At 42.8% G+C, this 23,271-nt stretch overlaps 2 protein-coding genes across 3 annotated transcripts; one reads left to right on the forward strand and one right to left on the reverse strand.

Moving 5' to 3' along the window:
• Positions 1-647: 647 nt before the first annotated feature.
• LOC123099041 (uncharacterized) lies at positions 648-5,197 on the forward strand. 2 transcript variants are annotated; one of them, XM_044521154.1, is made up of 4 exons: positions 648-824; positions 3,835-4,082; positions 4,168-4,348; positions 4,844-5,197. In XM_044521154.1, exons 1-4 carry the CDS (start codon positions 663-665, stop codon positions 4,964-4,966), a joined length of 714 nt encoding a protein of 237 aa, XP_044377089.1. In that variant the 5' UTR covers positions 648-662; the 3' UTR covers positions 4,967-5,197. The 2 variants fall into 2 exon arrangements, with proteins under 2 accessions (XP_044377089.1, XP_044377088.1); XM_044521153.1 differs by lacking the exon at positions 648-824 and adding an exon at positions 3,212-3,479.
• A 281-nt stretch (positions 5,198-5,478) lies between these two features.
• Positions 5,479-15,092, reverse strand: LOC123099042 (hydroxymethylglutaryl-CoA synthase). The gene is made up of 17 exons (XM_044521155.1): positions 14,836-15,092; positions 14,605-14,717; positions 12,791-12,897; positions 12,212-12,344; positions 11,839-11,982; positions 11,285-11,443; positions 11,076-11,149; positions 10,919-10,994; positions 10,723-10,778; positions 10,425-10,512; positions 10,114-10,254; positions 9,853-10,002; positions 9,571-9,747; positions 8,087-8,324; positions 6,185-7,113; positions 5,919-5,989; positions 5,479-5,803 (listed from the first exon to the last, which is right to left on the reverse strand). The coding sequence occupies exons 2-15, from the start codon at positions 14,677-14,679 to the stop codon at positions 6,194-6,196; spliced, it is 2,538 nt and encodes an 845-aa protein (XP_044377090.1). The 5' UTR covers positions 14,680-14,717; positions 14,836-15,092; the 3' UTR covers positions 5,479-5,803; positions 5,919-5,989; positions 6,185-6,193.
• Positions 15,093-23,271: the final 8,179 nt, after the last annotated feature.

A 23,271-nucleotide genomic window follows, 5' to 3' on the forward strand; every position in this document is an offset into this window, starting at 1 on the left:
AAATACTCTATCTATAGTAGTCATGATCAGATCAGTCTGATTATTTGCCCAAGTAAAAAGCATGTTGCTCATCTTGATTTCAAGAAGGCTCGAGATTTCAACCCATGCATTAAAGAGATCACACCACTCAAGATTGACATTACCATTACTTTTGTCAGAACCAAATCTAACCAAATTGAAGTCCCCACCAATCAAGGTTGGGGTATCTTGAAATAAATTCTTCTTTGCCACTCTCATAAACAGAGCCATAAACTGCTACCACCCTAAAGTTAACATCAGTGCTCTTCGATCTATCATGACATGAATAAAATTTTTAAGGATATACCAATTGATGATTTCAAAGAGATCATCATCAATTCGCACCAAAATGCCTCTTGCGGAGCCATTGGAATTGAGGATACTCAATAAGGGTTAGTTTCGTCTAAATAAAATGAAGTGTTGAGAGGGTGATTCTCAAAAGAAAAAATCATCAGGATGACAACTTTTCTTTTCATTCACAATAAGAGGATGGTTTTTATCAAATGGCAGTTATGTTTAAATTAAGGAAATAACTAAAGGCCTGATGACTCGAACAGCGACCCAACCGGCCCGGGTCCAACCGGTCGCCTCAATAACTTGATGCTATGCTACCACCGGCGCCGGACCGGAAGAGGCGACCACCCATGGAGCAACCCAAGGCAGGAGACGGCGCTCCGCAGCAGCGCCAGAAGAAATCCTCCGCTGCCAAGAAGGCGAAGAAGGGCGACAGCGGCGGGGCACGGCCAGCGATAAAGCCCAAGAAGGACCTCCAGGTCAATCGCCTCAATGGCTCCCAGCTCCTCACCGTAAGCCAATCAATCCCCCTTTTGGATTTGACCGCAATTAGCATAGGGACCTTGCCACATGCCCGCATCTAGGCAGCTATCGACTTGTAGCTGTTAGGCCACGCTACCGCTATTTAAAACCTTGACTACGTGTTGAATTCAACATTATATTAACAATATTTATATGTTTATTCTGTTTGGAACCATTTATTTTAGAAAATGCCAGGAGCTCTTGTATACATCAGATAAAACTGAATATTTAGATGAATATAACCAATTAAACATGTATGCAAACTAAATCAGCGATATGTTTATGTTTCTTGGTAATCTGTGTATTTCAGTACCATGCATATGATAAACTTGTTACCGAATCTAATTTGCAACACATTTGCATGTGGTACAATTAATACTACAAATTCTATAATATGATCACCTGATAATACACTAGAAACCACTATTAAGATATAGACATTATATATTTTTAAATCTACCATGATATTTAACAATATGGAAACGTTTGCACATATATACAAATATGTATGTATACACTATATAATTTACAAAATTAGGAAAAAAAATCAAGTATAACTTTTGTTACACCACATTGTTTAAAATTTGGCACAAACAAAAATTGCAGTGATATATGTTATAATCAATAGCAAAGAACATTGGTTAACCATACCAACTAAATTATATGTTTAGCCATTCCAACAAAATAATAAAAATATAATTCTTATTATTGTAGTATGTTGAAATAAGATTAATTAAGTATAAAAATATTTATTTATTTCGTCCCGGGTCTTACTTTTTTTGGGTCATTCTTGTTTATTAAAAGCAGACAAGGAAAATATTCTTATCACATCTTCCTTCTCAGCAATCCGGTATGAACAAATATCAACGGCTCGGTCCACCAAAGGAGCAATTTGCCTCTCATTCAGTACATATGTGATGTCACCTATTTGACTACCATGTTTTAATAAAATGAGTACATAAACAATGATGCACAATTTAAATTTTAACCTAACAACACATTGAACAACATAAAAATATTAGCCAACACTGGCATGTGTTGATTTAAGACGCATGGCTATTTCAGTTTAGAATTTTAGGCTTTCTCGCAACTAAGAATAATGGAAAATTTTCAAGACTAACAAGTCTATTTAATCACATGGTTGAAGACTACATAATGAAACTGGCTCACAGGATCAAGAAAATAGTTGTCAAGCGCATTCATGAGTTCCAAAATTGCACTTGTTCCATGAACATCATTTGTTCCTTTGAAGGCTGATAAGGCAGACTCGTGGATGATTGGTATGTCAACAGCTCAACCAAGACTCTACTGGTGACTTGCACACACTCAACAGCTCTGTAGAACAAAAAGCCAACAAAATTAATTTAGAACTAGTGAATGTACAATATCAATCAACCAAGGCTGATAAGGAATGCTTTAATCCTGACGAAAAGCTTCTTCCACTCTGGCATGGGGTGGCTTCGTTGGTCTCCAATTTTTACACTTGTCCCCGTTGTTACCGCCTTCGATCCTAGCTATCCACTGGCAGGATCGGCAATTGTGGCCTGAAGTAAGAGGGCAGACGACGCTTCTCCGATGATAACTTGGTGTGCGTGATGTAGGTGGTTTCCCGAAGAGGCGTGTTTTTGATCCTGGTCGGTAGTTTCCATAGTATACTATTAAGTGCCCCTACTCCTGTTTCCTTGCTCGACGCTTAGCTACTGGCATTCTCGCTTCTCTCTATTTTTTTGTATTTTGACATGCTTTTTAAGTGGTTTCCTCATCACCTTGTATTAGATTGTCCGTTTGAGCTTTATTTATAAAGCGGCGCGAAAACCCGCTTCAAAAAATTAAGTGAAATTAGATCATGGAGAAAAATATGTTGATCCTAGGAAGTAGGAACCATGATGTACCTCCACTTCTCTCAATGTAACCCCTGATTGAGGATATTTAATAAGGGTTAGTTTCGACTAAATAAAATAAAGTGCTGAGAGGGTGATTCTGAACAACAACTAAAAAAACCATACCATGAGGATGGCATGTTTTTCTCATTCGCAAAAAGAGGATGGTTTTATTAAAATGGCAGTTACGTGGATGGTTAGAAGGACCGTGGTATCCCCAGCCCATCAAAGTTCAAGTCCTGGTGCTCGCATTTTCCTGGATTTATTGCAGGATTTTCGGTGATGCGCGTTCAGTGGGAGGAGACATTCCCATCGACTACGAGGCGTTTACGGTAACTTCGTAAATCTTAAGATGATATGTCGGCTCAAACTTTCGGTGGTGCTTATAGGAATAGGGTTGTGTGTGTGTGTATGAGCACTTTTCATTTGTACTGTGTTAAAATTATGACAGTTATGTTTAAAAATTAAGGAAATAACTAAATACCTGATGACTCGAACAGCGACCCAACCGGCCCGGGTCCAACCCGGTCGCCTCAGCAACCGGATGCTATGCCACCACCGGCGCCGGACCGGAAGAGGCGACCACCCATGGAGCAACCCGAGGCAGGAGACGGCGCTCCGCAGCAGCGCCAGAAGAAATCCTCCGCCGCCAAGAAGGCGAAGAAGGGCGGCGCTACCGGCAGCGGCAGCGGCGGGGCATGGCCGGCGGTAAAGCCCAAGAAGGACCTCCAGGTCAATCGCCTCAAGGGCACCCAGCTCCTCACCGTAAGCCAATCAATCAATCCCCCCTTTTAAATCTGACGCAATTACCATAGGGACCTTGTCACATGCCCGCAACTAGGCATCAACTAGCTCGATCTGCTTCCGCTAGGAGGGGATCACCATCTAGGGCTCACGATGTTGACGAGCATCTAGGGGAGATTCAGCCTGCATCAAATTTTACCACGCCACTTCTGGGGAAATTGTTGCCCAGGAGCCGGAAGGGGAGGATGTTTTGTGATGAGATGCTGTTTGATCGAACTGAACGAATGATATGAAATTCCTGAATTGATATGATAGTTTGTTGGATTTACCTTTACCTGATTGTGTTACTCATGGGCAACTGCCACACTTGACATAGGTCCCTGACTTCCTCACTTCCGCTGAGGCGAAGGCTTTCGTCGACGTCGCTGAATCCATGGGCTTCACGCACCAGGGCAGCCTTGGGCCACTCAAGGGGGAGGCTTACAGAGACAATGACCGGATATCTGTCACGGACCCCCTGCTCGCTCAAACGCTGTGGGAATCAGGGATAAACAGGATATTCATGGACATCAACATCTCCGGCAAAGCAGCAACCGGCTTGAACCCAAATATCAGGCTTTACAGGTACATACCGATTTATAACTTCAGATCTGTTGGTGTTAGTATCGTGCTGGTGGACGGGTTCGGTCACTGATGTTGTTGCTTGTAGGTACGTTGAAGGTCAGCGCTTTGGTAGGCATATCGATGAGAGCGTCCACCTTGGGGATGGTTCGAGGACACAGTATACATTGCTGGTGTACCTTTCTGGAAAGGGAAGCGCGAAGGATTCGCAAGCTCTTGTTGGAGGGGAGACTGTCTTTTATGATCACCGAGGTGGAATTGTTGCTGAGGTACTTTCTGATTCCAAAACCCATCTGTTTGATAAAAATGTTTGCCTCATTGCTTTGTCAGCCAGTTCCTCTGTTGTGGAAAACCAGTGCTGGTAGTAAAGGTCGGATTCGGATATACATTATGTCATTGGTTTCGTTTATCACGCATATTGGACTTGCTAATCTGGTGGCTAAGATTTTGATTTGTGCCGATATGAGCATCCGATTTAGCTATAGAGGGGGAACTGGAGAACTATTATATCTGCTCAGAAATCCAAAAGGGAGTATGAGATGCACATGTTCGCTGTATTACGAGTCTGCTCTTGGATTGTTAACTACTACTTTATTAGATTATGAAAATTATGAAAACCAAGAGGGACTCATATATGGTTAGCCTTGTGAAATATCCCGGTGTTGTGTGAAGGCGATGAAATCATCCTTTTCGTTCTTACACACAGTTAGTAACACTGTCACTGCCAAGCTGGCCTTAATGTGAAGTTATCTACATGTATGCAGGTTGCTCCCGTGCAAGGAATGGCTCTGCTCCATCTACATGGCGCCAGGTGCATGCTGCATGAAGCTCGCGTTGTGAAAAAGAACGTAAAGTACGTGCTCCGTTCAGACGTCGTGTTTGCTTAGCTGAAGAAGTACTTTAAGCTAGTTTCAGACCAAGCACAGGATGGGTTTCGATTTTGTGATATGTGCGAAAACAGAAGCCCCAGAAGTAACATTGAGAGGTAGTTGTTGCAACATTGGAAATGCTGGCCTGCCTGATCAAAATTTGTGTTCTATCATGCACCCCGTTGTATAAGAGCTCTTTAACTGCTGCAATGCTGGAAATGCTCAAAATCATTCTACCGTTTGTCATCATGGATATGTTTTACTCTACTTTGTCCTCCACATCATACGACTGTAACCTGCAAAAGTTGAATCCTGACTCTAGTTTGGAGCTTCTACCGCCTCCATCCTCTCCTGGATCAGGACTGAGCGTCCAGAAGCAGGTCGAGCTTTTTACTGAGCAAAATTAAAATCTAGTAAGCAGGTCGAGCTTTTTACTGAGCAGAATTAAAATCTAGTAAAAGAGAAGTTACAAATGTCCAACACCAAAGTAGCCAAACAAAACAAGCAGTGACTGTCAATGCATACACAAATTAAAGACAGTTCATGTTATTTTACTGCACACCGACTTCAGAAACAAAACATGAAACGGCAATCAAACCATATGCCTATTCCCACATCACTGTTTGTGCGACAGTACATAACGGTTCGGATCCAAAAACATTTCAAGTGTCTACACTACATAAAATGTTTGAATCTTTAATCATAGCCCAGCGCAAGAGTTTAAAATGACAGACATTGCATCTGGTAGTCATTAGCCAGAACTAGAAGTACTTAATGAGAGGTCTAGAGGAACCATGACCAGCGGAAGTTTCTCCTGGTTTTCGTCTCAAACAGGGCAGGACCAAAGTGAAAAATCTGCAAAATCAGACAGTCTCTCAGATAACGCAAATGTCACCAGCCCACATTTCAAAGCGTACCGTAAGCATTCAAGATTGCTGCAAAGATTTATAGCGTTACTAAAGAGCAGGACCTTCATCATGTGCTGAAGTTAAACATGCATCCAGGTAGTAAGTCCAGGCATTGCCAATCACAAGATAGGAGCTGCAGAAATAGGACAAGCACAAATTTAGACAGAAGATGTACGAATAAAATTTCAAAAGAGTCAGAAATGCAATATGCTAAGCACTTTGGAAACAGTATGTGAACCAACTATGAATAAATAACAAGTGTAGAAGGAACACAGGATGTGGGGCACAGGCAGATTCAGTTATATTTAGACATCAGATTCTAACTTACGTTTTTACATCAGGAGGAATTGACCAGCTTTGGATGACCCGTTTTCTTGTCGATCTCCACTCTTAGGCCTAACTCTGCGACCTCTGGAGTTAGAATAGGTTCTTGCATCTGAAGCTCAGATACCTCCTTCTGATTTTCCTCGTTTTCTTCAAGCAAATATTTCACAGCTAGCAGACCCCACTCCCTCAAGTATGCATTCCCTTCATCAATGACACACTGCTGCAACAGTAACATAATCCCATTCAGCTGCCTAACCTCATCCTGCACCTGTTTCCTTCCATGCAAGCAATTGGCAATGACAGCCACCAAATCTCTCCTGTAACCATTGTATGGGCAGACCTTTGCAGTTGCAAAAGCTGGCTGTTGATCTCCTTGTTCCTTTGCCATCGCTTTCCTGATTGTACTTGGGGGCTCAAGCTCACCTAGGTATTTTAAGAGGCGTTTTATAAGACCAGCCTGCAACAGTGAGTCAACAGGTGCTTCAGTCCCCGATGAAGAGGGCTCAGCCTGCAACGGTGAGTCAACAGGTGCTTCAGTCCCCGATGAAGAGGGCTCAGCCTGCAACGATGAAGAGGGTTCCCAAGCACATATGTCCTTCAAGAGCACTAATGAATATCCAAGGACATCAATTCCAGGGAGACCAGTTGGAAGCTCAGAGCTACCTCGGCAAGTAAAATCCACAGTCTCAGCAGCATGCTTCTGTATATTGAGAACATGAAGAGCGAAACTGTTCGAGACACTAACTTCTTCAGGTCGTTCAGTCAAACACTTTGACAACGTACCCATAAGAAATGCATGGTTAGCATTGAACCCATTTCCAGATTCACCACCATCAGTTGAATCTAGGGCTGCAAACAAGGCTTCAAACTTTTCCTCCTCAACACAGATTTTGAAGAGAAGCCACTCCAACCATTCTTCCTTGTGCCCCACTGCATTTCATAATTTATATTAGCATCATGTGCAAAGTAACCAAGGAGAAAATGGGAGAATCAAATGAATTAACAAGAGAACAATATGTGACTGACTGCATCCTAAGAAGCAAAAAAAAAACACTAACCATAACATTCGACAAGTCACAGATAAGCAAAAATTGCCTTCAATAAGTCAGAGTTGGTTCTCTGATAGTATCTCACATGTAAGCTCGGACTCTACACTTAAACACATAGTAGCAGTTCCAACTATCAAGCAACTGGCTAATACTTCAGCAACATATCAAACATATGACACCACATTTTTTTTCTTGCTAAGAAGTTGCAACAGGTCGAGCAGTCATGCTAACATGCTTCAGAAAGATGAACCAAACGAACAGGTGATATAAACCAAAGTAGTCCAAAACCGTATTTCACTAAATAGCAAATGACCATAATCTAACTGTCAACTCATTACAACCACTGAGCAAGGCTGAGTCCATAGTTGGTTAAAATTTCTTGGCAATGTCACAGAAGCATTAAATATCTGACATCCAATTGGTCCAAATTCCTGTCTACAGTTGCTGATCTATTTAACACTTTGCCAAATCTTTCAATTGCTGAAATAATAATCTACACTGTGCACATCCTACTTGTGCTGAACTAATTTTCAGTATGATCATCATAACACAGATTCATAAAAACAAACAGCTTAAGCAACCCACACTTCTACTCCCTCTGTTCACAAATAAAAGATGTTTTGGATATTTCAATATGGACTAAATACGGACTGCAATGAGTGAACAAACACACTAAACCGTGTCTATATACACCCGATTCAGAAAACAATTAAAACATCTTATATTTTGAACGGATGAAGTATATCTGTAAAGCAAATGCAGCTATGAAACAGTTGCACATCTAGGCATCTAGCAGCAGACATGGGTGGACACGCAAAAGCATAAACCAATACTGGCGGCGGGCGTGGGCTCACATCGGGAGGCGGTGGCGACGAGTTCGACGAGCACGGGCAGCCCCAGGTCCTCATGGCACAGCTCCTCGACCCTCCCGCGGCCGCCGTCGCCGGAGCAGCAGGTGTCGAGCACCATGCAGAGCGGGTCGAGGACGCCGGCGTCCCGGACCCTCGCGAACTCCCGCAGCGCGCCCGGGAAGAGCGCGTCCCAGACGGCCTCGCGGTGCGGGTCCCCGCCGAGCGCGGCGTTGCCCAGCGCCTGCAGCGCGGCGCGCGCGAGGTCGGGGGAGAGGGCGGGGAGGGAGAGGGCGGCGGAGACGACGGCCGCGGGGCCCGAGAGCAGCACGAAGGTGCCCTGGTTGAGCGCGTCGCCGGCTAGGAGGTTGCGGAGGAGGCGGAGGCGCAGGAGCAGGAGCGGCGCCGGGGAGGCCGGGAGGAGGTGGAGCGTGTCGGCGAGCGCGTCGGAGAGCGCCGCCCGGCCCTCCCGCGTCTTGGAGGCCTCCAGGAACGCGCTCAGGGTCTCCTCGTCCTCGACCCCCTCGTCTCGCCACATGGCGGTGGAGGAAGCGGCGGCGGCGGCGGCGGTGGGGGTGGAGGCTGGAGAGGGAGGAGGCGGCGCTGGAAGGTAGCAGAGGTTTGGTCAAGTCGGTTGGCTACAGGCTACTTTAACCCAACACCCCAGGGCAATTTTTTTTTTACTTCGACTTTATTTTCGGAAATGATAAATCCCGAACGTTCGGATTTTAAGCATGGCAACCCGAACGTTTTTCATTGCAACTTTATTTCACGCGAGGTTGGCAAACATGGCAATTTTCTATCGAAGAAAACGAACTGGGACAAAGTTGTCATGTGTTAACAACTAAAGTTGCCATCCCACGTCAACTAAAGTTGGCATAAGAAAATCGTTCGGGATGACATGCTTAAAATCCAAGCGTTCAAGATTTATCAGGGTCCTTCATTTTTCAGATAATAGGGGTTAAAGAATCTGCATATGACCACTGAAATTGAATCCATCAATGCGGTAAAGGACAGAGCAGAAACTAACCAAACAACTGGTGACAACCAAAGTTCAAATTCGCATTATCTTGCAGCTAAAACATTACGAAAACTGATGCCTGCATTTTCATCTCTCTTTTTTAACACATTCATTTTCATCTCAACCTGGCACACAGAAGCCATCAATCATGCCTCTTGTCACAACTCAGGTACCTTAAACCTGCCGGTAATTCGGTGGATTATTCAGAAACCTTACAAGTTTACAACCCAGCAGAGCACGAACGTTCCACTTCCACTACAGAGCCAAGAATTCTCACTGACAAGGCATTACGGACAATGGCAGCACTATCTAACTTTACAAACTTAGAACAAGTTTACAGAGAGATTAATCTGGGCAAGCTCCACCCTTCCCTTCCCCTTCCCTGCCAGATAAATAATCTAAGAGCGCCTGCGGCGCTTATTGCAGCTTCAGGCTGAGCAAGGGCAATCAGTCAATGGCCATTGGTTACCGGAGTGGCGGCAGCGTCGCCTTTCACGGCGTAGAACCGGCGGTACATGGAGTCGACAAGGGTGAGGTAGTAGGTGCCTGGGACGAGCAAGCGCGTGTCCTGGCTGGTGACGAAGTCCTTGGCGCCGTAGCGGTGCTCCATCAGCTTCAGTGCCTCGACGAATTTCTTCGGCGGAACCTGCGTGGAAGATGCACAGTGAGACAGAGCCAGGTTTGAGGTTTGAAATGGGGAAGATAAGATACTCTGGTGCTAGATGGGGAAGTTCATGAAAGACCGACTTACCACATGCCTAGACTCCAACTTGTTGGAGATATCCAGTATGTTTGCAATGTTTGATAGGCTGAACGGATGCTGGCATTCGTTGATTTTGAAGGAGAACATTGTCGATGTCATGCCACTGCCGTAAGAGAACATGACGATCCTCTGGCCCACCTGGAACATTTCAAAAGAGAAAAAAAGAGAGGAAACTTTTTTTTTGAGGGAAACTTAGTTCAACAAACATAGATCATGATCGAAGAAAACACAGTAGAGTGTGGTTTATACCAGAGCATCGCGTTTATTGTGGACAACTGATGCAAAAGCAGCATAGAGTGACGCCGTATACATGTTCCCGAGTTGCTTTGGGATCAATGTTGTTGGTTGAACCTTGGTATCATACAGAGGCTTCGCAACTTGCTGACAAACCTGCATATTTGAGGTAGCACAGATCAACTTACAATCATGAGTTTTTACATAGAGGAGTAAATTACTTGTCGCAGAAATGGATGTATCTAGAAATAAAATACGTCTAGATACATCACTTTCTGCGACAAGTAATCCGAACGGAGGGAGTATAATTTAACTGCTACTGGTACCTTCTCAAGGTCCCGACTCTGATAGCTTTCTTCGGATGACAGGCCCGAGTAGGGCTCCAATTTTTCTCTCGAGTCTTTGTCAACAATGCTATTTGACACAACAGAAATTTCAGTTAGTAAACAAGTACTAAATACTCCCTCCATCCGAAAATACTTGTCGTAGAAATGGATACAAATGGATGTATCTAGAACTAAAATACATCTAGATACATCCATTCCTCGGACAAGTATTTCCGGACGGAGGGAGTAACATACAAGGCACAGAGTTCCTAATACACTAGCTGTCTAGCTGACCAACCTGCAGCTTCTCAAGAAGTCATTGTAGTATAAACGAGCAAAACTTTTCTGTACAAGCTGCACATGGAACAAATCATGGAGAACTTGTAAATATATTAGAAAAAGCAGATGATTATACATAAAGTGTATCTGGGGAGCAAGGCATGTGATGTCCAACCAAGATTGCAGTGAGAAAATAATATGGGGTTATATGATACCTTGTTGTATGGAGAATGAAATACAAAAGAATCTGCGTCGACGATTGAAAATGGCTTCCCTTCAATCTTTTCGTACCTGAAAGATCAAAGCAATGGGATCTGGTTAAATCAGCTTGTCAACTTGATTGATCTGTTCAAGAAGAGGATGACAACTTACCTTTTGCAAAAGGTCTTGTAGCAGGAATCCAGTGCCATGAGATAGCATGTCTGTGACAGCTTCCCATCGACCACCTGCATGCAATTTTGGTATCTTGTCAAAAGGGATGTTCACATTGGCAGATCACGTAAATTCATTTCCAGATTATCTCAAGCTTGCTCTGCCTAAACAGAATTTGGGTGCATAAATTGTATGGAATGGTGATGTACCGGATATTCGCTCGCAAGATCAGGCTTGTAAAAGTCATAAACATGTGCCATATGTGACCCTCTAAATTTGCTTTCCAATGAAATAGGAGCATTTGGTCCAATCAGCATTGCAATAGCAGCTGCACCGCCAGTAGGACGAGCCGGCCCTTCAGCATAAACCTGATAAGGTGTCAACATGGATCTAAGATGTCAGCTTGAGTTATACTCTTTATCATGGTCAGTAATACAATCCTGTGTCCCAATCACGAAATTCGTATTTCATGTTCGGATCAGTATGGGTGTCAAACATCAAATATAAGAAAACAGAATATAGAGCAGGCAAATATGCTTGCCTGAACATTGGGGAACCTGAAGCTAATGAGAGAAATTAAAAAATGATAAAACAAACTTAATACCAGAACTTCTTTTCTTCAAGAAACGAATACCAGAACATGGCGACATGAATGTATATACCTAGGGTCTGAGTTATATAAAATGCTCAAGGTTGTAAAATAGTCTGAGAAGCCGTGCAGTATGAAATTGGATACTGAAAAATGAAACAATATATTACATACCGCGCTGTCTGTGCAAACAACGAGCCCATAACGTCCATCCCATGAGTTGCTCTCAACCCAATTAACACAATTAAACAAAGCAGCTGTTCCACCATAACATGCGTTTGAGGAATCAACTCCTTCAATATCAGTATTGCCACACTCCTGCAATTAAGGAACATTGTTACAAAAAGAGCATCACCAAAAGGAATTGTCTGGCAGTGAATTGAATTACTAGTACTACAAAAATCTCAAAAAAATGCTCAAGAGTGACGATGAGAATTCAAATACAATTCTTTTAATTTTTACATATGTAAGGTACACTAGACCAAATTACACCAAGAAACAAAAGGTGAACGAACTTATTAGCATGTTCTTGCTGAAAGGAACAAACCTCAAATATTTGCATCAACCATGTCTTTATAGACTTGCTCTTGTCTATTACAGTTTCACTGCCAACTTCCAAACGACCAATGCACTTTGGATCGATGTTATAATTTTTCAGGAGAGTCTTCACCACTGTCAAGCTGAGACAAAATCTTAATCAGATGAGATAAACAGAACTAAAATGGTAAACAAGACACTGTTCATATGTTTAAAACATAAAATGGTTCATGTCAGGACATTTGAAACATTATATATTTGGACTTCAGAGACAAATATAAGGCATCTCAAATGGCACAACACTGCTGTTATATTCACAGCCATCTATATTGTACTGTTTCTCTAACATCATAGGTAGTCAATAGAGCACTGGTGTCAAATAGTACTATAACTTAAAACAAGCATGGCATAATGTTCTATTTAGATGGTAAAATTGGCCCTCATCATCATAGGTTGCACATATCTGTTGGTGTAACAACCTGTGTCCTCACATTTCAAACGAATACGGGGGAGAATAAATGCTTTCAAGGAAAAGAAAGAAAAACGATAGGAGAATGAGAGTACTCTGTACTTGAGGAAATAATCGCACCTCATTGAAATGACATCCTCCACTTCAGTGCAAAAGGCCATGCTATCCTGCCCAAGCCCAATGGTGTACTTCCCTTTGCTCACGCCATCATGAGCTTCCAATTCTTCCTGTAACCAGCATCATGTAAATTTTCCAGCTAGTAATGAAACTAATAGAATATGAAATAAATCAATAAATCACTGATCTGCAAGTGAGATTGACAAAAAAAGGTAGAATACTATGAGAGATCTCGTAATTTTTCCAAATGAAAACCATACAAGTCTTAAGACGCATTGGGTAGTGATGGGCTGTTGTACAGTGGCCAGTAATTCCGTTATTTGATTTAAAGTTCATAGATTCGTTTGTGGTCAACAATTTTATAAAAGACAGATCAGAGTACTTTAACAGAACAATTTTTCCAAGAGGACGATGATAGGCAAAGCCTGAAGATACGGGACGGAGGGAGTATCTCTTATTTCCAGGACGTGTATATTTCAGAACAGACATATCGCTGACATCAACAGACCATCATTCTTACTAACTTGTTAGGGCCAACCTTGTCCAACCTCCACCTAATATATATGATACTAATAATATATATGAAGACGTCCTACTCAAAACACATTTTCTACAGCCAAAAAGATCGGCAGATCCACGTGGACAGCAACGCTTCCGAATTCGGTGACCGCATGTGCACGAGAGACCAGCTCCGTTTACAAGCCCAGAAAAGGAAAGGAACAGTTTGAGAGCCATCAACATCAACATCAGCATCAGCTGATTAACTGTCCACCCAGGCTTAATTAGACAGAGGTGGAGTCGAGGGTCCTACTACTCCCAGTAAGCTCTTTCAGCTGGCATGTTCTAGGTCTTGGCATATTAATTTTCCTTTCCACAAAGTGTGCCAACATTCCTCGTGTAAGCAATTACGTCTCTTCGGAATCTTTCATCACACTCTGGAAGCACCCTACATGGTTCCTTCCGCCAGTATTAATCAGCCCAGCTGGAATTGTACTACTATTAATTACAGATTAACTAGTAACTGCTTGAGTTACCGCCCTAGTACCTGATAATCATCCATGGCCTTTACCCTTGCCACATGCCACCCATACACAGCTACTAGAATTCTTTTGCACTAGTTTTAGCAGGAGAGTAATTAGTAGAATTAATAATCGCCTAAACTATTAATTAACTAATACTAACTCAGTTCCTAAAAATAAGATGTTCTAACCTTTTTCTGAATCGAATGCATATAGACGTGTTTTGGTGTGTCTGTTCACTTATTTCAGTCTGTATCTAGTCCATACTGAAATATCCAAAAACGTCTTATATTAATTGGGAACAGAGGTGACAGTAGCATTCCCTGAATCTGGGCAGCCGTAGAACAGGGTGAATGGTGGCCTGCCTCCACTCCAGAGTAGACACAAGCTATCAGCAGACAATATTCCTATAACCTCGGCCTCTTGTCTCAGTCTGAAAGAAAGGGCTCGCTCGGTCTGCATCGCAGCTGTGAACAGTCAACTCTGCTCTGCTCTGCAGCCCGGAGAAAAATAAACTCGTGGTCGCGATGAACAACTGATCCCGGGAAAAACAGAAGATAAAAACCACCAACCACACACAAAGAGCGTGCGTGCGCGCGTGGCCCTTGACTGATAGTAGTATGTTTTTTTATCATGGCGTTTCAGGGAAACGGCCAGTGAAACGCTTATTTTTTATTTTTTTTACAGCAACAGGGACCTAAGTAAAAAAGATTACAGCAGCAGCAGGGGAATACGGGCGGGCGGCGCTGTGATGAGATTCAGAGAGGGAGAGGATGTGTGAGTGAAGTGTGGTGTAACCTGGAGGACGCAGTTGGGCGGGAAGTAGATGTCCATGGCGAGGATGCCGACGTCCTTGACCCTCTCCGCCGCCATCTCTCCTCTAGATACTCCTCCCTGGTTCCAGACTCGAGCTGCAACCCAACGGAGCACACACGAGACGTAAACAAAGGAAAACAAGAAACAGAAACAAGCATGAGACGGGTTGCAATCTCTCCCTCCCAGATAAAATCGAATCGTAGTGCACTGTACCAGTGAGGGAAGAAGAAGCAACGCGGGGTCGGAGACGGCCGGGGCCAGGGGGAGGAAGAGGAACGGAGGAGGAGGGGGAGCCTGCGGACGGGAGCGGATCGCGGGGAGGGATGGATGGATGCGGGACACTATCCCAGCCCCGCGCCGTATATATACGCTGCTCGCCGCTGGCCTTTTCCTTTCCTTTTCGAAAAGGATTTTTTCCTTGGCTGCGGCTCGGAACCTGGCCGTATCCTGGGAGAAAAGGGGGAAGGGAGGGGGGTGAACGGGCGGTAGGTGGTCGTGGTAATTGCGGGCGGGGTGGGGGTGACGACCTCGGTAGTATCGACCTCGCTCTCGGGCATCCGGGCACGTGGGCGTCGCCCGCATCGTGCGCCTCTCGCCCACAAGGAGGAGGCTCGTCTGGCTGGCGGCTTTGGCGCTGCCTGCCCGCGGGCGCCAGTGCGCGAGTCCTCGTCCTCGTCCTCGTCCGCTCCTCGTGTCGTGGAGTTTCCCGTGTCGACCAGCGCAACGCGGCCTGCCGGGCAGATCGGATCCGGGGAGGGGATGGGCGGCATCAAATCTTGTTTTACGGCCTCCAAATAATAAGTGTTGCACGTGTGGCATGAGGTAACATCTTCCTAACGTTTCTATAACTATTTGTCATTACAAAAAAACCCTACAAAACTATAACTTGCCATCCAAATAAAAAGTTGTCATGCATCACAAATAAAGTTGCCATCCCTGGCCCCCGGGTAACTAAAGGTGCCATAAAAAAAAGTTAGGACGGGATTGTTTCGTGTCACAAGTGTGGCACTTATCAAGGTCCTATCTATTTGATGGGAAAATGTAATGATACTAATTTGGTTTTGCAAACATTGATATTTTCAACAACAAACTAGGCCGGTGATGGCTCTCTCTCAAAAGAAAGAAAAAACTAGGCCAGTCAAAAAGATGTTTGACTTTTCAAAAAACTAATGATTATACCTTGTATTTTAAAACGGAAGGACCCTTTTTCGGCTTTGTTTGAGCATCCGAATAGGTCTTCAGTACTAACACTTTTCTGATAGGTCTAGCAGGTATTAGTGTATGTTTTGTTTTCTGGAGACAATCCCAAGGCGGTGACGTTGGAGTAACGTCTTTTCAGAATCTCCCTATCTCGACAACGTCTAATCCTGCGCCAACAAGGGCATGTGAGGGCAGGTGTCGTCAAACTCTTGGCTTTCTTCAGACCTTGGCGCGCTGGTATGAATCAAGGGATGCAGCTAGCTAGCTCTTGGTGCGCCAGCTTTGACCACCTGTTTCATTTTGTTCCGCAACATGGGTCGGTTTCTGCAACCCAAACCCCGTGGATTGGTGGTGAGGATTGCACGCTTGCGATGCGTGGGGGTGATGCCCAATGATCATTAGATCTCCTTTAGCGACGAGTGACCATAGTGGTGTTAAAACCTAGTATGGTGAGGGATGTTTCGGTTGTCTCTTTCCCTTAACGTCGGTTCGGTGCAATTTTCAAGCTCCGGCATGTGACGTACAACCAAAGGAATAAGACATTGTATAGGTACGCTACTACTGGGGAACATCTATCCAAAACCCACCCAGACATGATGAAACAAGAAACGGTGCCAAAAAGGAGGCCCCAGGTGGTTTCTACGGGGCTATAACAATGTATAACAACTCTTGTCGGGAACTAGCGTGCTGAAAGGAAATATCGATGCAACACGCGTAGAAAAAAAGATACTAACCCCCAAAAGGTAAGAACACGGAAAGGTGGAACACCACCAACTACAGAAAAAGTACATGGTCAGAAAAACAACCACGACAACCAGCGGGTGACCGCTAGTTAGCTTCCCCATTTAAAACTATGCTCTCATAACTCTACCACCCGACATCTTGAGAGTATTGCACGAGCTATCTTTCTTTAGTCCGTCGGCGATATAGTACTCTGAGACGACCACCCATCTGGTACCACAGTATTTGCTCGGATACGCTACCACAAGAAAGACAACCCATCTGGTACCACTTTATTTTACCATGATAGGTCACTACAAAAATGACAACCCATTAGGTACCATTGATTGTATTTGTCCGGGTGAGTCGTAACCTGTCCGAACACGTTAGAAGAAGAATGTTCCAAAAAGGAGGTTACAAGTTGTTTCTGTGGCATCACATCATGCACAAAAACTCTAGTAGAAAAGTAGCATCCAGAAAGGGGCTAGTGACATAACATGCGAAAACAAAATAGCGCATGAAGGAGAATTGCTAAATGTACATAAGAACCTCGTCGAAAAGTAAATGGGTCATGAGATCGGCGATGGTGTTGGAATAAGGTCTCTCCGGCCTCAACAATATCTAATCCTGCGGCGACGAAAGGCACGTGAGGGTAGATGTCGCCATAACTGTGGGCTTTCTATGGATCTTGGCGGTTGGTGTGAATCAAGGAAAGAAGGTGGGTAGTGATGTCTACTATGCAACTTTATTCTTGTAGACTTTATCGGCCTCCAAGCTCAGAGTTTCGTAGGACAGCAATAATTATTCCTCAAGTGAATGACCTAAGGTTTATCAACCCGTGGGAGGTGCGGGATGAAGATGGTTCTCTCTCAAACAATCCTGCAATCAAATGCAAAGAGTCTTTTGTGTCCCCAACACACCGAATACAATTTTCAGTTGTATAGGTGAACTAGTTTGGCGAAGAGGTGATGATAGATGAGTAATATGGACGATAGAAATAGGTTTTGAAATCTGAACAAATAAAAACGGCAAGGTAACAAGTAGCAAAAGTGAGCAAAATGATGTATCAATGCCTAGAAATAAGGCCTAGAGTTCATACTTTCACTAGTGTAATCTTTCAACATCATTAATATAACTGAATCACATGATAATCCTTTAAAAAGCGACAAATAATCACTCCAAAGTTTCTATTTTATCAGAGAAAGTAGGATGAAATCGTGTAGGTGGCAAAAGCACCCCAATGTTGTCTTTCCAACCAATCTATTGAACCACCCCCACACTGTCACGGCTAGTCCTAAAGATCGTATTAGGACAACACCATATGATACATATCAATTGATATTTATGTCACCTAGAACACCCCAATATCACCACGGGGATTCGCAAGTTAAGACATGCATCAAGTGATCTCAAATCCAAAATATTCAATCCAACATAAAGAAACCTCAAAGAACAAGACTCAATTCACCATGAAAATAAGAGACATGGGTGAATATTATAACATCCAAGTATATTGATAAAGCTAATGATACATCAAAATCGTATCAAATCAAGAATGAGAGAGAGAGAGAAAGAGGGAGAGAGAGAGAAAGAGGGAGGGAGAGAGAGACCAAACACATAGCTACTGGTCCAAACCCTCAATCCCGAGGATGAACTACTCACAAATCTCCATGGAGGTAGCAAGGTTGATGAAGATGGCCTCCCCAATGGTTTCCCCCTTCGGCAGGGTGTCGAAGAAGGCCTCCAGATGAGATCGCTTCGGAACAGACGCTTGTGGCGGCGGAGGAATTATTATAGGTTTCTTTTTGGGGTTTCTCTATTTATAGGATTTTTCAGCGTTGGATTCACGCCAAAAGAGTGCCGAGGGCCCCACAAAGTCAGGGGCGAGACCACCCCCTGTCGCCTTTGGCCCTCTTCTGGTTTCCTCTCGAAGCTTCTAGGGTCCTTCTCGGTCAATCAAAAACCACCATAGATTTTTATCGCGTTTGGACCTTCCTAGATATGGTTTTTTGTGGAACAAAAACATGCAAAAAACAGGAACTGGCGCTGCTGATACGTCTCCAACGTATCTATAATTTATGAAGTATTCATGCTATTATATTATCCATCTTGGATGTTTTATGGGCTTTACTATGCACTTTTATATTATTTTTGGGACTAACCTATTGACCCAGAGCCCAGTGCCAGTTCCTGTTTTTCCCTTGTTTCAGTGTTTCGAAGAAAAGGAATATCAAATGGAGTCGAAACGGAATGAAACCTTCTGGAGAAGTTATTTTCGGAGAGAAAGCAACCCGGGAGACTTGGAGTCCACGTCAAGAAAGCAACGAGGAAGGCACGAGGCAGGGGGGCGCGCCCTCCACCCTCGTGGGCCCCTCGTGGCTCCCCTGACGTACTTCTTTCACCTATATATATATCCATATACCCTAAAACAACCGGGGAACAGAAGAGATCAGGAGTTCCGCCGCTACAAGCCTCTGTAGCCACCAAAACCCAATCGGGACCCTGTTCCGGCACCCTGCCGGAGGGGGGAACCCTCACCGGTGGCCATCTTCATCATCCCGGTGATCTCCATGACGAGGAGGGAGTAGTTCACCCTCGGGGCTGAGGGTATGTACCAGTAGCTATGTGTTTGATCTCTCTCTCGTGTTCTTGATTTGGCACGATCTTGATGTATCGCGAGCTTTGCTATTATAGTTGGATCTTATGTTGCTTCTCCCCCTCTACTCTCTTGTAATGGATTGAGTTTTCCCTTTGAAGTTATCTTATCTGATTGAGTCTTTAATGATTTGAGAACACTTGATGTATGTCTTGCCGTGCGTATCTGTGGTGACAATGGGATATCACGTGATTCACTTGATGTATGTTTTGGTGATCAAATTGCGGGTTCCGCCCATGAACCTATGCATAGGGGTTGGCACACGTTTTCGTCTTGATTCTCCGGTAGAATCTTTGGGGCACTCTTTGAGGTTCTATGTGTTGGTTGAATAGATGAATCTGAGATTGTGTGATGCATATTGTATAATCATACCCACGGATACTTGAGGTGACATTGGAGTATCTAGGTGACATTAGGGTTTTGGTTGATTTGTGTCTTAAGGTGTTATTCTAGTACGAACTCTAGGGCTGTCTGTGACACTTATAGGAATAGCCCAATAGATTGATTGGAAAGAATAACTTTGAGGTGGTTTCGTACCCTACCATAATCTCTTCGTTTGTTTTCCACTATTAGTGACTTTGGAGTGACTCTTTGTTGCATGTTGAGGGATAGTTATATGATCCAATTATGTTATTATTGTTGAGAGAACTTGCACTAGTGAAAGTATGAACCCTAGGCCTTGTTTCCTAGCATTGCAATACCGTTTACGCTCACTTTTATCGCTTGCTACCTTGCTGTTTTTATATTTTCAGATTACAAAAACCTATATCTACCATCCATATTGCACTTGTATCACCATCTCTTCGCCGAACTAGCGCACCTATACAATTTACCATTGTATTGGGTGTGTTGGGGACACAAGAGACTCTTTGTTATTTGGTTGCAAGGTTGATTGAGAGAGACCATCTTCATCCTACGCCTCCCACGGATTGATAAACCTTAGGTCATCCACTTGAGGGAAATTTGCTACTGTCCTACAAACCTCTGCACTTGGAGGCCCAACAACGTCTACAAGAAGAAGGTTGCATAGTAGACATCAAGCTCTTTTCTGGCACCGTTGCCGGGGAGGTGAGTGCTTGAAGGTATATCTTTAGATCTTGCAATCGAATCTTTTTGTTTCTTGTTTTAGCACTAGTTTAGTTTATAAAAGAAAACTACAAAAAAATGGAATTGAGTTTGCCTCATACGCTTCATCTTTTTAATATCTTTCATGAGTATGATGGAAAGGAAAATTGTGCTCAAGTACTAGAAGAAGAATGCATTAGAATGTTTGGCACTAAATATTTGTATGATGAGCATGATTGCAATGTTGTTAGTATGAATTCTTTGAATACCCATAATGCTAATGATATGCAAAGCCACAAGCTTGGGGATGCTATGTGTGATGAAGATGATATGTTTAGTCCCCCAAGTTTTGATGAGCAAATTTATTATGATGAAAGCATGCCTCCTATCTATGATGATTATTGTGATGACACGTATGCTATAAAGAATAATGATAACCATGAAACTTGTCATCTTGATCTTAATTTTCAATCACATGATAGTTATTTTGTTGAGTTTGCTCCCACTATTATTCATGAGAAGAAATTTGCTTATGTGGAGAGTAATAAAAATTCTATGCTTGTAGATCATGAAAAGAATGTTTTATGTGATGGTTATATTGTTGAATTCATTCATGATGCTACTGAAAATTATTATGAGGGAGGAACATATGCTTGTAGGAACTGCAATAATATCAAGTTTCCTCTCTATGTGCTTAAGGTTTTGAAGTTATGCTTGTTTTGCCTTCCTATGCTAGTTGATTATTGTTCCCATAAGTTGTTTGCTCACAAAATCCCTATGCATAGGAAGTGGGTTAGACTTAAATATGCTAGTCATGTTCTTCATGATGCTCTCTTTATGTTTCAATTCTTTTCTTTTTTGTGAGCATCATTGAAATCATCATGCCTAGCTAGGGGCATTAAACGTTAGCGCTTGTTGGGAGGCAACCCAATTTTATTTTAGTTTTTTTCCTTTTTGGTTCTGTTTAGTAATAAATAATCTATATAGCTTCTGTTTAGATGTGGTTTTATGTTTTAATTAGTGTTTGTGCCAAGTAGAACCTTTGGGAAGACTTGGGTGAAGTCTTTATGATCATGCTGTAAAAAACAGAAACTTTAGCGCTCACGAGATTAGCTTCAACTTTTTACTGGAGAGTGCTATTTAGTTGATTATTTTTGCAGATGATTACTAGACAAATTCCTCAGGTCCACCAATTTATTTTAGAATTTTTGGAGTTCCAGAAGTTTGCGTTAGTTACAGATTACTACAGACTGTTCTGTTTTTCGTGTGTTGTTTGCTTATTTTGATGACTCTATGGCTAGTAAAATAGTTTATAAACCATAGAGAAGTTGGAATACATTAGGTTTAACACCAATACAAATAAAGAATGAGTTCATTACAGTAGCTTGAAGTGGTGTTTTGTTTTCTTTCGCTAACGGAGCTCACGAGTTTTCTGTTGAGTTTTGTGTTGTGAAGTTTTCAAGTTTTGGGTAAAGATTCGATGGACTATGGAATAAGGAGTGGCAAGAGACTAAGCTTGGGGATGCCCAAGGCAACCCAAGGTAATATTCAAGGACAACCAAGAGCCTAAGCTTGGGGATGCCCCGGATGGCATCCCCTCTTTCGTCTTCGTTCATCGGTAACTTTACTTGGTGCTATATTTTTATTCACCACATGATATGTGTTTTGCTTGGAGCGTCATTTTATTTTCTTTTGTTTAGTTTGCTGTTTGAATAAAATACCAAGATCTGAAAGTCTTAAATGTTAGAGAGTCTTCGCATAGCTACATAATTATTTAACTACTCATTGATCTTCACTTATATCTTTTTGGAGTAGTTTGTCATTTACTCGTATGCTTCACTTATATCCTATGAGTAAATGGTTGAATGATTTGAATGTCATAAATCTGAAATTATATATGTTTCATATGCCTTTCCCATGGGGAGTAATGCCTTCACATATAAGAAGTAGAGGTGGTAAATTTATTGAAGGTTAGCAAACATTGTGTTGGTCACTTGAACAATTCATGAAAGAATATTGAAGGAAGAGAGATTTCACATATAAATATACTATCTTGGACATCTTCTATGATTGTGATCCCCATTAATTATTTTCAAACCTGAGCAAATTAGTTGAAGTTGGACAAGGAAGACAACATAATGAGTTATGCTTGGGTATATTTGTATAAGTTATATTGTTTTGGATCCTCTAACATGTGGTGCTTGCTATTTAGAATCCTTTGCTAGCCAAAATATCTGTACTAAGCGGGAATACTGCTTGTGCATCCAAACTCCTTGAACCAAGTTTCTTCCATGAGTGTCCACCATATCTACCTATATGCGGTATTTACCTGCCGTTTCAAGTAAATTTGCATGTGCCAAACTCTAAACCTTTAAATAATAATCTGTTTGTATGCCCGAATCGCTCATGTAGCGACTACGGGTTAGTAGTATGTTCCATGCTAGGTGGGTTATTCTCACGATGAGTGGACTCCGCTCATCATTCACGAGAAAATGGCCGGTAACTGGGATGCCCAGTCCCATGATCAAAAGATCAAAATCAAATAAAAAATAATTGCAAACAAAACTGCCCCAGGTTTGATGTTAGTTGGAGGCACCCGTTGTTTCGGGCAAGCCATGGATTGATGATTGTTGGTGGAGGGGGAGTAAAAATCTTTACCTTTCTGTTTGGGAACCTCCTATAATGTATGTAGTATGAAAGATATTGGGAACTCTTGGTCGTTATGTTGACAATGAAAGCATACCTCTCAAAATTATTTTCATCTCTGTTTTTGCTTCGAGCTCTGGCACCTCTGCAAATCCCTGATTCCCTCTGCGAAGGGCCTATCTTTTACTTTTATGCAAGAGTCAGTAGTATTCCTTCTCATTCCAACCTACTCTTTAGTTGGCAAGCATCATGTGATGGAAAGATCTAGGCATATATGGCCATTCAAATATATTTGAGCATGAATTATTATTGTTGACAATTATCTATATGATAAATGAGTTGGGAGGAGAAACACTAAGCCC

The sequence above is a fragment of the Triticum aestivum genome, chromosome 4D (assembly GCF_018294505.1).
Source record: "Triticum aestivum cultivar Chinese Spring chromosome 4D, IWGSC CS RefSeq v2.1, whole genome shotgun sequence".
Lineage (NCBI taxonomy): Eukaryota > Viridiplantae > Streptophyta > Magnoliopsida > Poales > Poaceae > Triticum > Triticum aestivum.

Excerpts from the sequence above, each read along its gene's own strand:
- LOC123099041 (XM_044521153.1), top strand. The coding sequence starts at position 3,264 with ATGCCACCACCGGCGCCGGACCGGAAGAGGCGACCACCCATGGAGCAA. Across the intron at positions 3,480-3,834 it reads AGGGCACCCAGCTCCTCACC|GTCCCTGACTTCCTCACTTC; the intron begins GTAAGCCAATCA and ends CACTTGACATAG. Across the intron at positions 4,349-4,843 it reads GAGGTGGAATTGTTGCTGAG|GTTGCTCCCGTGCAAGGAAT; the intron begins GTACTTTCTGAT and ends ACATGTATGCAG.
- LOC123099042 (XM_044521155.1), bottom strand. The coding sequence starts at position 14,679 with ATGGCGGCGGAGAGGGTCAAGGACGTCGGCATCCTCGCCATGGACATC. Across the intron at positions 12,345-12,790 it reads GAGGATGTCATTTCAATGAG|CTTGACAGTGGTGAAGACTC; the intron begins GTGCGATTATTT and ends ATTTTGTCTCAG. Across the intron at positions 11,983-12,211 it reads GGTTGATGCAAATATTTGAG|GAGTGTGGCAATACTGATAT; the intron begins GTTTGTTCCTTT and ends CCTTAATTGCAG.